The sequence below is a fragment of the Chiloscyllium punctatum genome, chromosome 42 (genome assembly GCF_047496795.1).
Source record: "Chiloscyllium punctatum isolate Juve2018m chromosome 42, sChiPun1.3, whole genome shotgun sequence".
Classification (NCBI taxonomy): domain Eukaryota; kingdom Metazoa; phylum Chordata; class Chondrichthyes; order Orectolobiformes; family Hemiscylliidae; genus Chiloscyllium; species Chiloscyllium punctatum.
The window spans coordinates 36,208,310-36,223,344 of NC_092780.1; the positions used below are offsets into that span (position 1 = coordinate 36,208,310).

The window sequence follows — 15,035 nt, forward strand, 5'->3', positions numbered from 1 at the left end:
TGGAAATCTATATCAAGCAGGATAGGTATCCTGTGTGTTACTACTTTTGATCATAATAGCCAAAATTGATGATGTTCCTGCAAAGCACCTTTGTAGACTCATGACCTTTCACAGGTCCTAACAACCCTGTGTGTAAAATAAGTGAGTTATATTTATTCCTTGAGTTCTTCTGGTGACCTCTATTGACAAGCTGGATTGAAGGTGAAGCAGTAACAAATGAATTTATACTCTTTTTTTTTTCTTTTTGCATAAGTTTAGTTTACGTTAAACTGCCATTCAGCTGGATGGTATTATGGTGCACTTCACTGGACCTTTCAGACTGATACTTGCAGGACCTGCAAGTCTGTTACCAACTTCAAATGGTCATGGTGCGAGAAAACACAACTGTGGCAAAACTGGGGGAAAATGTTTTCTCCCCCAAACACTGCACTAAAAGTTAAAATGCTACCTCCTTTTTCCCCACAGAATTAGGAGGTCCTGGACAGCGTTTGACATACATCAAAGATTTAATCCATTCACTCCCTGTGTCCAACCATGATACCATGCAAGTTCTCTTCAAACATTTGTGCAAGTGAGTACCTGTTTTCGCTCTGGATGAATTAAAGAGTACAAAACCCCAAAAGGCAGGCCAGAGATTAGGAACACTGCAGCAAATAACTCACCTCCCACCTTCCCAAAGCCTGTCCACCATCTACAAGTCACAAATCATCCCCACATGCCAGGATGAGTACAGCTTCAAAAACACTCAAGCTTGATGCCATCTAGGACAAAGCAGATCAGTTGATAGCCAGAGTTTAAAACATTTAAAAGACATTTGGAGAAGTACATACAGTCATAGAGATGTACAGCATGGAAACAAACCTCTTAATCCGATTCATCCAGATATCCCAACCCAATCTACTCCCACTTGCCCTATGGAGGGATATGAGGCAGGTGGGACTAGTTTAGTTTGGGCTTATGGTCAGCATGAACTGATTGGACCAAAGGGTCTGCTTCCATGCTGGATGATTCTAAGTGAAAGCAGGTGCGGCACAGTGGTTAACATTGCTGCCTCACACACCACAAACCCAGGTTCGGTTCCAGCGTCAGGTGACTGTCTGTGTGGAGTTTGCACATTTGCTGTGTCTTTGTGTGGGTTTCCTCCGGGTGCTCTGGTTTCCTCCCACAATCCAAAGATGTGCAGGTTAGGTGAATTGGCCATGCTAAATTGCCCTTATTGTTCAGGTAAGGAGCATTAGTCAGGGGTAAATATAGGACAATAGGGTTGGGGAAAGGGTCTGGGTGGGTTACTCTTTGGAGGGTTGATGTGGACGTGTTGGGACGAAGGGCCTGTTTCTACACTGTAGGGATTCTATGAAAGATGTTTAAGGAGTAAAGTTGTGAAACACTTAAACATGGTATTTCTACTTTATAATAGAAACCGTGTTTTTTATTTCAAGTAATTATTTTTAATTGGCCACAAACATTTTTGTGTCATCTTAAGTTGTGCACTATATAACAAGGTGTGATTAGTTTTCACTACAGCATTCATTAGCAAGAGTTAGGTGGCTCTTGTTTGATTTACCATATAGTCCACCAGTTTTAACCTGTACTGTAATTAACATTGAGTGCTTCCACCAGAGTATTCAATTAGAAATGCTTATATTTGATCATGTTGAACATGATATTGGCAAGTCAATACTGGACTGGATTTATTTAAAGTGGATGTTTCTGGGGAAATTAGTCATCAAGGATTGTTTGTTCAAATTGAGATAAAGGGTCAAAGTTCATCAATGTTGAGGGGGTTAGGAGGGAAACTTAGAAAAATGAAAAATAGAGGTCTGATGATCTCAGAAGAGGCATTTAAAACTCTAGGCCATATGAAAGAGACAGCTAAGGAATTCCAGCTTTTTGTGGTGCTCGTAAAGGAATGCATTAATAGAGCAGATGGTTCAAAACACTTTGATACAGGATGAAGGAAACACTGTGTAAGTGATAGCAGTGCTTAGTGTGCAGAGATCATCAATAAGTTATAATAAATGAGGGAAATACAAAGATTTAGACCTGAAATGGTGCAGGTTTGATCTTCAATCTAGGCAGAGTTATCAGATCGATGTTATGGTCACTGTAATATGGCACGATTTGCCTGATTTTGCCAAGCCTAATGAATGGGAAAGCAGCTGAGGTCCTTGGCCTGTTTGGTTAGTGGTTTTGTGTGAATATAGTTTAGCTCAGCCATGGTGCCTCAGAGGCAAACAGCTGCCTGGCCAAACTTGCACAAGAATAACCGTTTCAGTTAGCTATTATATCTTGGCACAAAAACAGAAGTTGCTGGAAAAGCTCAGCAGGTCTGGCAGCACCTGTGAAGAGAAATCAAAGTTAATGTTTTAGGTCTGGAAGGGTCGTTGGACCAGAAATGTTAACTCTGACTTCTTTTCACAGATGCTGCTAGACCTGCTGAGCTTTTCCAGCAATTTCTGTTTTTTTTCTGATTTACAGCATCTGCAGATCTTATGGTTTTTATTATATCACAGTCCTTGGCCAGTTTTCATATTGCTTTATATGAGTTTAATCAAGAAGAGAATCTTCATTTAAAAATTGAGGAAATAATTCATTTCACAACCAGTTTCCAAGAAAGGTCATCCATTGATAAACTAATTCCCAGGAATCAGATAGAATTTGAAAAATTCCAATCTGTGAGGAGTTAGCTAATATTTACAGTTATGAAAGATTTGATGTGGTAGGCATTGAGGAAATGTTTTTGACCTTTTGGGGACACCGAAACCAAGGGCTATAAAAAAATGCCTGATTAAACCTAATAGGAAATTCAACAGAAACTTCTTGACCTAGAGATTGGTTAGATTGTGGAACTGAATACTGCAGGTAGTTGAGATGACAAGTGTTGGTGAGTTAGAGTGGAAGCTCACCAAGTCCGAGCTAAACAGGAGTAAAAGGGGTCATGCTGATAGTATTAGCTCAAGTAGAATGATAAGTATAAAACACTGGATAAAGGCAGTTAGGCTTAAAGGCCTGTCTGTGTACTATGTAAATTTAGTCCAGTATCACATTGATCCAGGTTTAAAGAGGCAAAAATCTGTCATTATTCCTGCTCCTAATTAATCAATGGGAACTACTGATATGGACTTGGCCATGCATTGAGGGCTGGATGGGGTTGAAATGTTTGTACTTAAATCTTTTTGAGAGATGAGCTATGTTGCCTGCTTATCCAATATTTTTGTCCCTTTTCTAATGTGGGCATTGACTCAAAGCGAATGCAAGGACAATTTTAATGGTATGTTTTAGGATTGAACAATGGTGATATAAAAGAGCGTGTGGCTTTCCAAATTATAATAATCTCCTTCACTCTCTTCTAGTGTGATAGACTACCGCAACCAGAATCGGATGAGTTCCCAGAGTATGGCGATTGTGTTTGGCCCCACCCTCCTGCGACCAGAGACAGAGACAGGAAACATCGCAGTCCACATGGTCTACCAGAACCAGATTGTAGAGTTCATTCTTAATCAATACCGAAACCTTTTTAATGAAAGCCAGGAATTGACCATTTTTAGATGAGCAACAGAATGGGGCAGTGTAGCCTAACAGAGGACTGGTGTGTGTATGTATGTGTGCGTGTGAGTGCATTCCTAGAGTAATAAGGAGCTAGATGTGTCTGCATGCATTTGACCTAGCAGACATAGTCTTATGCAAAAAGAAGAAAGGCTGTTTCTCAGGACATGGTCTGACTCAACTTCATGTTTATAGATGGAGAAGCATTATTCCAAATGGGTCATATTCTGGGTGGACAGTGTCTTGAGCCCTGAGGCACAGTACAAATGAGCCTTCCCATCTGATCGACAACTTTGCTTTGCTGCTGTGCCTGTGGTTTTTGTTTTCAATATTCTGAGATCCTTATGTCTGGATCCAGCCAAGGTGCTGTGCTTATTTCAACTCGCGCCTGGAAATTATTTTTGGAGAAAGTCTTTCTAGCTGCTGCTTTCACTGTGTGGTTCATAGTAGTCCTTGGGATTCTGCCCAGCAGGATAATTTTGTTATGAATCAGCACACAGCACTTTAAAGTGTGCTTTTCTCTCTCTCTCTCTCTATTCTGAGGCCATTTTTACATGTGATCTGAAATCATTAATAAGAACTGGATCCAACTTCCCATGGTATTGGATGTTCATGTTTATGTATTGCTATTTATTGATATTGTGTATAATGATTGATTGATTGTGCAGTTTATGAAAGCAGATTGAATTGGGAAAATTGTAACAACTGGAGATTATATCACACATGAGTAACTGAAACCTGTGGGAGAAAGTCATATTGAAAATGATTTACCCGGGCTGTTAAGTCAGATCGTCAAGCAAGCTAGGGTTATAATGCTGGAGTTGAACTGAATACACTGTGTTCTTACAGCAATGTAATAGTGTAGTTTCCTCTAACACTTCAAAAAACTGTTTTACTCAAAAAGGACATTCTGACTATGGATAGTACAATTGTGGTAGGTAGTATGAGGTGGAGTTTAGAGGAGTTAGAATGTGCACTTTAGTGAATTATGAAGAGTCATTCCATTGTGTAGTTTATTTACTGTACGACTCCTGATGTTCTCAGATTACTTGATCGTCAAGGTATTTTTTTCCATCTTGAAAACCTAGATAAAAGGCCCATTGTGCAGGATACCAATAAAGTTTGAGAAGAGTAGGAGGTTGAATGAGGTAAGTGAAGTAGTGGTAAGGCAGTGTCAGGTTTGTGTTTTTATATAATACATTACAGGAAAGGGAAGAGTGAGGAAGCATGGAATTGATGCTTTCCAAGAAAAGAATTGGAAAAAAAATGAGTTTGAAGTAGCAGTCCCATCTTTCTAGATTCCATTTCTTCGTCACCATTTAAAATAATACCATTGTGAAAGGAAATTTTACTCTCCAGAATAATTGGAGTTGATTTTCTGACTTTGCAATTCCAATGAGGAACTCTCACTAACCATGAAATTGTGGAGACTTTGTCTCTGATGTTCCAAGCATTAAAGGTAGAACAAACTTGGAATGTTGCAAATGTCTGAAGCTGGATCTAGTTAGAGATTTGGCCAGAAGGGATCAGCATTGCTATGGAGCTCAGTATTGAGGTGCACACAACATCAGGAAGCTTGCTTATGCAGAAAGCAATTGTCGACAATCTTAGGAAAGGCACAAAAAAGAAACTGAACAATGCAAATGAACTTAAGGAAGCAATAGGGAGAAGGATGCAAATCGACTTGAAGCAGATGATTCTCCTTGTGAGGAAATCTAGAATGAGAGGTCATGGTTTTAGGATAAGGAGTAGCAGATTGAGGACACAGATGAGGAAGAATGACTTTTTCCAAATTGTTGTGAATTTGTGGAATTCCTCACCCCAGTGCACAGTGGATGCTGGGACACTGGATAAATTTGAGGAGGAGGTAGATAGAACTTTAATTAGTAACAATTAAAGAATTATGGGAAGTGTGCAGAAGAGTGAAGTTGAGGCTGAGATAAGATCATATCAAATGGTGGAGCAGGCTCGGGTGGCTACATTGCCAATTCCTGCTCCTAGTTCTTATGTATGTTTGTAAGAATTATTGAAATACAGAGCAAGCTGGAATGATGGATGACTTTTTGAGAGTTCTGAGACAGTAATATGGAATAGTTATGCCCAGTGGCAGGAGGATTAGTAACCAGATGATGCAGATTTCAGATAATCAGCAAAAGATTCAGAGGGGAGATGACATGCAACTTTTTTTATTTCAATAGGTTGTGATCTGGAGAAAGCGGTTGAATCAGATTCAGTAATGATTTTAAATGGACAAATGGAGACATACTCAAATATCTGTGGAATGAACAGCTTAGTGGATTGCTCTGTCAAAAAGCCAGAATGGGTCCAATAGGGCTGAATGGCCTTTTTGTTGTGTTGCAAGATTCAGCAATTATCTGCAGAGTTTGACTTAAGCTCAGTGTTGCCACTGGAAATAAGGGGATGGAAAACATTGTGGGCAAATGTACCATGTGTGGTATAACCTCCAGGAAATGTTGCAGTGCAGCAACAGCAATGTGACATTCACAACTGTGTGATCCAGTCAGAAATGTCAGAGTTTATAAATATTAATTGCCCTAGCAGTCTTAATTCAGATTCATTGGCATGTCAGTTTCACTCTAGATTTATAAAAAATGTCTGTGTTTAAGAATCTGTTTAATTGAAGTACTCCATTGCAACCCAAAATATTAAAATCCTCTGGGACAGTGGGTGAGCTCATCATGTGACCTTCTGTTAAATCCGAGAGACCAAGTAGGTCACATAATGGGAGAGAGCATCATTGATTTCTCCTTCGTGGAGAAGAGGTGCTACGCCTCAGGCATCAGTGTCCCCACAGCAGGTGGGAATAAACCGGAGAAGTATAGAGATGTATGTGGTGTCAGAGAGGTGGTGATGAAACATTTTACCTAGCCTGTGAAAGCACTGCATGATGAGGCCCAAACTCCCAAACTGTAATATTAGAAATTGATATTCAGTATAGCCACTGTCTCTAAGAGCACTGAAAATTCCTCAACATATTTTATTATCAATATTGACAGGACTCAACTATGTCAGTATTTCTTAGTTCACCAAATGAACATTGTGGACTACCAATCCCATTCAGAATTTCTGGAAGAAATGCAAACTATTTGTGAGGTTCTCACTGGGGAGATGAAAGCCAAAACTGATGGCAGAGATTGGCAGACTTTGGGGATCTACCTTCCAATATCCTCCACTAGCACCATTCCCCTCTGGTATACAACTGAGCAGCAATGGCAGAGTCCATGAAGAGAGTTGTAGTCACTCTCGGGCAGTATCCCGAGAATGCTCCTAAGAAAAAGGGTAAGGAGAGACATTGAAATTGATTACAGTGTTAAGTGGTGATTCATTTATTGGCATTGTAATCTTCACAAGTCTGCTGTTTGATCTGGGAGTATCCCTTTGCAAACTTCCGATTTCCAATATAATCTCATGACTCACCATATACATAAGAACCTTTGAGGCATTTTGTGATGGTAGATTTTATGGAAATGTACTCTAGCACAAAAATACATACTTTGGGAAGGAGCCAGAAATTTGCATGACACCACCCTGAATTAAAATTAACATTAGTTGATTGAAAGTATACTCTATGGTGGACAAAGGGTGTAAGTTATTGATTTGGACATCTACATGATGACAGGGTGGTAAACTACAAAATTATATTTACTCTGTGGGGTTTGTCAGATAACCTCTTCGTAGATTGCCTTTCTCTTTTCCACAACTCCTCATTTCAGTTAACTGGCAATCTTCAATCCCATATTGTTCCTATACAATGTGAAGTTCAGTCTTAGTGAGTTTTGAGAAGATTTGTAGCTCAGGTTGAGGTTCTGGATGTAAGTTTGCTTGCTAAGCTGGAAGGTTTGTTTTCAGACATTTCGTCACCATACTAGGTAACATCATCATTGATCCTCCAGTGAAGCACTGGTGGTGTGGACCTCTTCTTATTTATGTGTTTAGATATCCTTGAGTTGGTGATGTCACTTCCTGTTCTTTTTCTCAGGGGGTGGTAAATGGGATCCATTTAAACAGAATGGTTCCTTTGACTGCATCAAGATATAGTGTTTATTTTACTTAGTGTGAATGCCACACATTGAGACTTTCTGTTTATAAGGGATGGTTTGGCATCTACCGCCCTAGTAGGAAAAAAAGTGAGAACTTCACATTGACTCCAAAATATAATGCCTCTTTCATCTTGAATCAATTCTGTTCTACTTATGTTACCACTTCCAGGTGAACAGATCTTAAACACAATACCTTAAACATGCCTTAAACAGCAGTTGACTGATGAAATGCTCTTCCTTCATTGAATAAATGATAACTATTGAATCATTTGGAGAGCAGTGAGCTTGCTGAGAAAATCATGAGGGGCATGGATAGGGTAAATAGGCAAAGTCTTTTCCCTGGGTTCAGGGAGTCCAGAACTACAGGGCAGAGGTTTAGGGTGAGAGGGGAAAGATATAAAAGACACCTAAGGGGCAACTTTTTCACGCAGAGGGTGGTACGTGTATAGAATGAGATGCCAGAGGAAGTGGTAGAGGCTGGTACAATTGCAACATTTAGGAGGCATTTGGATGGGATAATGAATAAGAAGGGTTTGGAGGGATATGGGCCAGGCGCTGGCAGGTGGGACGAGATTGTGTTGGGATATCTGGTCAGCATGGACGGATTGGACCGGAGGGTCTGTTTCCATGCTGTACATCTCCATGACTCTATGTTGAATTTTTAAAAGTAAAATTGCCACACTCTGCATAAGATTACCCCAGTTAAAATGGAAGTGTTCCTACCAGTATAAAATAAAACCCATCAGAATATTCACACATTTATTACGTTTAAAGTGGAGTTGCCTTAGTCCCAGATTATACAGTTATTATACAACTGTGACTTTTCTACAATATTTGTATGCACATTATTTAATACATTCATTGGAAAGTAGTTTCTTGTGCTTGTTATTTTAGTGGAATTGTTAAACTTCGAATGCACAGTCTCTGAAAATAAGCATCTGGGTTAGGAAGGAATCATGTTGAAGCTGTTTTTCAGGCAAAAGGGTTACCAATCAACAGCACTTAATGTGGCGAAGGCGGTAGCTGTGCATGTTCTTGTGATGAATGCCCTCTTCCAAATTCCATAACATTTAAAGCACTGTTTTTATTAATCTGCGGATTGCTTCTACTTCATAACTACTGATTGTGTTTATGTGATATGTAACCCCTCTAACTTTTTAGAACGTAACATTCTGAGAAATTGTAAATAACTTAAAGATTCTAGACTTATATATATTATTTAAAATCACTGTAAATGAAATCAAATTAAGGTTCTGGACTTGTTTATTTTATTTTGAGAAAAGAGCTAGTTTGATTCTTACACTGACACTAGCCTCAAATACAACAAAGTTGGCAGCTCTTAAAGAAGTGAAAGTGTTAACCCTTTTCCTATAGTGTCAGATACTTGGCAAAAATTTAAAGTTTGAAATCCTGCTGACTTTAAAGTACCTAATGTAATAAATATTCAGTGTTAGAAAATGAAAGAGTGTAATGGACTCCCTGACAGACCACTGTGGAGAGATGGATTTCTAAATTGGACCAACAGTGTCAAATTCAATCCCTGGCCTCTTGCAGTGTGCTAGGACATTGCAATTGGACACACTGCCTCCAAATTTGGGACAAGGGAGGCAGATCGCGATCCATTGACCCCTGCTGGGAAAGTGTGCACATGACATCAGGGTGAGGATATCGATAGGGCAAAGCTTCAAAAGCATCTACCACTGCTGAATAGTTGGCTCCTTGGGGTGACGGATCCATACCACTGGAGAAGAAGGATGGAAAGTATGCACCATACCTGATGGGGTGCTCTAATGTTGCATTTGCATGGCTGCTTTTATGTTCTAGACAATGGTGGGTGCGGATGTGTGTGCGCTATGCCTGAATACATTGCCCTGGCCCATTGTCTGCTTCATTGTGAACCAATTTTTTGGCTGTTTCTGTCCCTGGTCGGTTTTCAATTGCCTGCGAGTGAAAGGCAAGGTGAGGATGCAAGTGATGGGGTCTGCTTCAGCTAGAATAAGACAAACCATGCTGTTGGTATTATTCTAAACCACATGCTAGTCAATTGAACAAACTATCTCCATCCATTTAGCACTGATATTGGAAAAGACAGGCCACCCAGCAAGTTTTATTAGTTATTATTAGGTAATCTAATATGGGCATCACTGACTAGGCCAACTTTTATAGCCTAGAGGGTACTTAGGAGTCAACCTCATTGATGTGGGTCTGGAGTCACATGTTGGCCAGATACCTCCCTACATATGATGTAATTGGACAGGGTTCTATGTAATTGGATATCTAGCCTCATTCTGTCCAACCTCCGTATTCTCTAACCTTGAGCTGAATTTTTGTTCTCTGCTGCAGTTGAAAGCTATCTCCTTTCACCTCTGCAATTGTCCACTCCGTCAGCCCTCTACTTCTACAAAGCCCATCACTCCATCCTCAGCTAATGGCCTCATTTCCCAAGTGATCACCTTGCTTGACCTTCAAAGGCTGTAGCTCTGAACCTTCCCTTTACAAAATGTCACTCACCCATCTGTTTTTCTTTTCTTTTTTCACTTGCTCAGCTCTGCTGGCTCCCCAGAAGATTGATCTCAAGACACATTCCAAAGAGAAGCCAGCTATTGCCTGCAAAGGAACAATGTGCATGGTTATCGGGGCATGGCACTAGGTGAATTGGCATGGTGGGCTGAATGGCTTCCTTCTGCTCTCCAGCAATTCTGTGGATTTCTCCTTGCTTTCAGATCCCTTCCATCCCAATTGAGTCTCACTCAACTGGTTAGTGTGAACTTCCTACAGTCGAAAACTCCCATTTCTTCAACTTGGAAACTTGCCTATATGCTCTAGTTGTCACTGACAGACTAGATTCCTCAGTAATTGCAACATAATCCTCAGGAATGTTATTTCTAAAGCCAGTCCATCTTTTTATCATTTTTCCAGCCACCTCAGGCTCCATTTAAAAAGCTTAATATTCTCTTCCCTCCACAAAGTCCATTTCTATACATAGTTAAAAATGTCACAACACCAGGTTATAGTCCAAGTTTAATTAGAAGCACGCTAGCTTTCGGAGCGCTGCTCCTTCATCAGGCGGTTGTGTGGCGCACTGAAAGCTCATGCTTCCAATTAAACCTGTTGGACTATAACCTGGTGTTGTGTGATTTGTAACTTTGTACACCCCAGTCCAACACTGGCATCTCTGAATCATTTATATACAGTTGATGCCTAATAAAACTTGTCATCTCTTTCCATGCTAAGCTTGCCATCTACCTCTCTACAATTAGGTGTCCTCTTGCTCTCTTAATTTGTGTATGTCTTGCCCCATATGTAAAGTGCACTTGAGACATTTCTCAATATAAATACAAGTTCTTGTATATAATTCTATATAAATAAGATTCTGTTCAGGAGTTGCAGTTGTATCTCACCTTTTTCTACTTAGCCAGTTGCCTGTATGGTATTTTGCTGTTGTTACATAAATGGTTATTAAATGAATTATGGAATAATTGGAGCTTTATTGCACACTGAACAAAAATGTGTACATTAGCATTTTTCTGTAATAAAGAAATTAAAATGTCAGCCTATTTGGAATTTGTTTAAAATTAATTAATTGCTTTTGTCCTGACAAAAAGGATTGGGGAGAAACGAGATTCCATTCAAAAAGGAGTTCCTTATGCAACTTCAAAATATCCCCAAACATTGAATTTGTTTTGAGATCAGTCACTGTTGATGCAACTGCATTGGGCGGTCCACATTTTTTTTGCATGTCTCACATGTGACTGCCAATGCACATTTGCTGCTCCGAGCTTTGTCCAGCAACTGCAAATGAGGGCAAAGGAAAAACCTCATGGATGTCCTCGAAACCTGCAGAATGCAACATTTCCCCCAACTTGTGGAAATCTCTTGCTCAAACGTGCCCAAGCTGGAGAAGAGATATCAGCAAGGTGCCAGCGGGTTTGAACATTGGTACGATGTGCAAGCACTCGCCCGTCTCATCAGACACCACCTACCCGGATCCAGCATTAAACTATTTTATTTCCTCAGGACCCACAAAGCTGGAATGGAAGAAGGTTATCCTCAGTCCACACAAGACTGCTGAATAAGAAATTGTCAATGTCTAATGGCAGGAATGCAACATTTATGGACAGCAGGATCCCACAAACAGCAATGAGATCATAAAATGCTAAACTGTTTTAGCAATGTTGGTTTAGGGATAAGTGTTGGCCAGTACACCAGGGAAGATTCCCCTGCTTTTCATTGAATTGGTACTATGGGAGCATTTGTCCATTTCAGTAGGTGAAGAAGGATCTTTGTTTAACATCTCATGTGAAAGACAGCCTCTTTGGCAGAGCCACACCCCCTCAGTATTGCACTGGAGTGTTAGCCTGAATTGTGTGTTCATGTCTCGAGTGGGAATTGAACTAACAATCTTCTGCCTTAGCTGTGACTTGGCTCTATTGCTCTCTCTGGCAAGGGAATGGCTACCTTATCCAAGTGTGAGCTTCTTCATGTAAAAGTGTAAACCCCACTGAATGTTGGCCTACTCTAGAACTATGGGAGTTATCACATGACCTTTGCCAAGTGCCCATACAAGTATGAGTGTCTTAAGTTGACAGTGGTGAGGCACAGAAGTCCTGGTAAACAGCCCCTTCCCTAACTTGAGGTAGTGAGGCTAAAGCCAAGTGTTTTACCATTTGCCTGTTTCCAATCTGCACATCACTCCCGACATCACTCTTTCACAACACTGTCTTAATCAAGGCAACTGAGAGAAAGAACTTCACCATTTGGGAAAATATGCAAGGTGCGATCTATGTTGTAATTTCTTAACTCCGGTTCAACCCTGTGCAGTACAGTGTCGTAAAGTGAGTTCCACGTGATGATAATGACTAGATGGTCCATTACCCAATGCTGGGCACCAGGCAGTGTCTCACTGGGTGGGGCAGCAGTCCCATTACTCACTGCCTCAGAGAATGTGACATCTTTATTGTCAGCAAGGCAGTCGTTTTGTCAGGGACAGCATGGCCACGTTTCTCTTTAATTCCGGATAATGCTGACTTCTAGATAACAGCTAATCCTCCTCCTGCCTTTTGTCTACCGAAGATCTCCAGCAGATGTCACTATGTTAACATTACAGCTTGCTATTTCCATACAGTTCACGAGGTAATGTGGGATCCACTCTGATCTGAAATAAATTTCCTGAACTACTTTTCATTAAAACAACCTAGACTCTCTTATCCTCGGTAGTGTAGTTTGGTGGAAATGTTAATTATTCTGCTTTAAGGGGAGACACTCTCACTTGATGAGTAGAGCAAAACTATTTGCGTTTTGTGTCAAGTGAGAATCTTCAGAACATATTAAATGCAATTCTCTGGGCTTTGTTTGCACTGAAATAGCATTACACAGAGAAAGATTTTCATGTAGACCACTTTTGGAATTAGGGATTCAGTTCTGTTCTCCCTCTTGTCGGAAATATGGTGTTAAACTTGAAAGGGTTCAAAAAAGATTTTACAAGCCCGTTGCTGGGATTGGAAGGTTTGGACTGTAAGGAGAAGCTGAACAGAGTGGGACTATTTTCCCAGAAGCATTGGAGGCTGAAGGGGTGACCTTGTAGATGTTAATAAAATCAGGAGAGGCATGGATAGAATGAATGGGTAAAATCGTTTTCTCCGGGTAAGGGAGTCCAAAACTCAGGGTCAAAGGTTTAAGATGAGGGGGAAATTTTTCATGTAGACAGTCATGCCTATATGGAATGAGCTACCAGAGGAAGTGGTGGTACATTTACAACATTTCAAAGGCATCTGGATAGGTATATCAGTAGGAAGGGTTGTGAGGGATATGGGCCAAATGCTGGCAAATGGGACTAGATTAATGTAAGCCATGACTTGGATGTGCTGGTGTTGGACTGGGTTGGACAAAGTTAAAAATCTCACAACACCAGGTTATAGTCCAACAGGTTTATTTGGAAGAACGAGCGTTTGGAGCACTGCTCCTTTATCAGGTGGTTGTGGAGGTTAAGATCATGCTCACAGAATTTGTAGCCAAAGGAGTCCAATGTCATGGAGATGTGATGCAGTAAACAATCTTAGATTAAAACTTTCATCTTATATACAACGGGATATCCTGGTTTTTGTTCTTTGATATGTAAATCCCAGAACTTCTTTTAAATTGCACTCTTAAGAGAGCTCAGGTTTTTAAACAATAGGTGTGAAGTCTGTGGCAAAAGTGAGGACTGCAGATGCTGGAAACCAGAATTTAGATCAGAGTGGTGCTAGAAAAGCACAGCAGGTCAGGCAGCATCCGAAGAGCAGGAAAATCGACGTTTCGCGCAAAAGCCATTCATCAGGAATAGAGGCAGGGAGCCTCCAGAGTGGAGAGATAAATGGGGGATGGGGCTGGGGAGAAGGTAGCAAAGAATACAATAGGTGAATGGGGGTGGGGATGGAGGTGATAGGTCAGAGGGGAGAGTGGAGTGAATAGGTGGGAAGGGAGATTGGCAGGTAGGTCATGAGGACAGTGCTGAGCTGGAAGGTTGGAACTGGGGTAAGGTGGGGGTAGGGGAAATGAGGAAACTGGTGAAGTCCACATTGATGCCCTGGGGTTGAAGTGTTCCGAGGTGGTAGATGAGGCATCGGATGGTGAGGGACCGGCAGTGGAGGAGGCCCAGGATGTCTGTCCTCGGCAGAGTGGAAGGGGGAGTTGAAATGTTGGGCCACTGGGTGGTGGAGTTGATTGGTGCGGGTGTCCTGGAGATGTTCCCTGAAGCGCTCTGCGAGGAGGCGTCCAGCCTCCCCAGTGTAGAGGAGACTGCATAGGAAGCAACGGATATAATAACTGACATTGGTGGATGTGCAGGTGAAACTTTGGATGTGGAAGGCTCCTTTGGGGGCTTGGATGGAGGTGAGGGAGGAGGTGTGGGCACAGGTTTTGCAATTCCTGCGGTGGCAGGGGAGGGTGCCAGGACGGGGAAGGGTGGTTTGTTGGGGGGGCGTGGACCTGACCAGGTAGTCATGGAGGGAACAGTCTTTTCGGAAAGCGGAAATGGGTGGGGAGGGAAATAAGTCTGTCTGTGTCCCAATGCTATGTCAGACTGATAAACCCTCTGTATAGTTTTACTGAGTTTTACATGGATTTATGCAGCAAAATAAAATGCAATTCTGAAAATACAAATTCACGCCATAAGCTTATGTGTGTGCACATGTAGGGGCAATAGATTGAGTGTGCATGTGGGTCTGAGTGGACGTGATAGTGTGTGTGAGAGTGTGTGTAATGGGGTGTGAGAGGGTGCGTGTATGTGGGTGTGCATTTGAGAGAGAGCTTGTGTATGAGGGAGGGTCTGTGTGGGTTTGTGAATTTGTAGGGGTGTGTGGGAGAGAAAGAGAGACAGTGTATCATGCAGTGGGGTCACCTGGAATGTGACATGAACCCAAGGTCCCCGTTGAGGCCATTCCCACGGGT

At 41.4% G+C, this 15,035-nt stretch overlaps 1 protein-coding gene across 3 annotated transcripts in view; it reads left to right on the plus strand.

The window, feature by feature from the left end:
• Nucleotides 1-11,159, plus strand: part of LOC140465894 (rho GTPase-activating protein 15-like) — a 233,826-nt gene extending 222,667 nt beyond the window's left edge. For all 3 annotated transcript variants that reach the window (XM_072561796.1, XM_072561797.1, XM_072561798.1), the window contains 2 exons: nt 466-571; nt 3,354-11,159. In XM_072561796.1, coding sequence (XP_072417897.1) covers nt 466-571; nt 3,354-3,552 — 305 coding nt within the window. In that variant the 3' untranslated portion in view covers nt 3,553-11,159. The remainder of the gene's footprint in view (nt 1-465; nt 572-3,353) is intronic.
• The last annotated feature ends 3,876 nt before the right edge of the window (nt 11,160-15,035 follow it).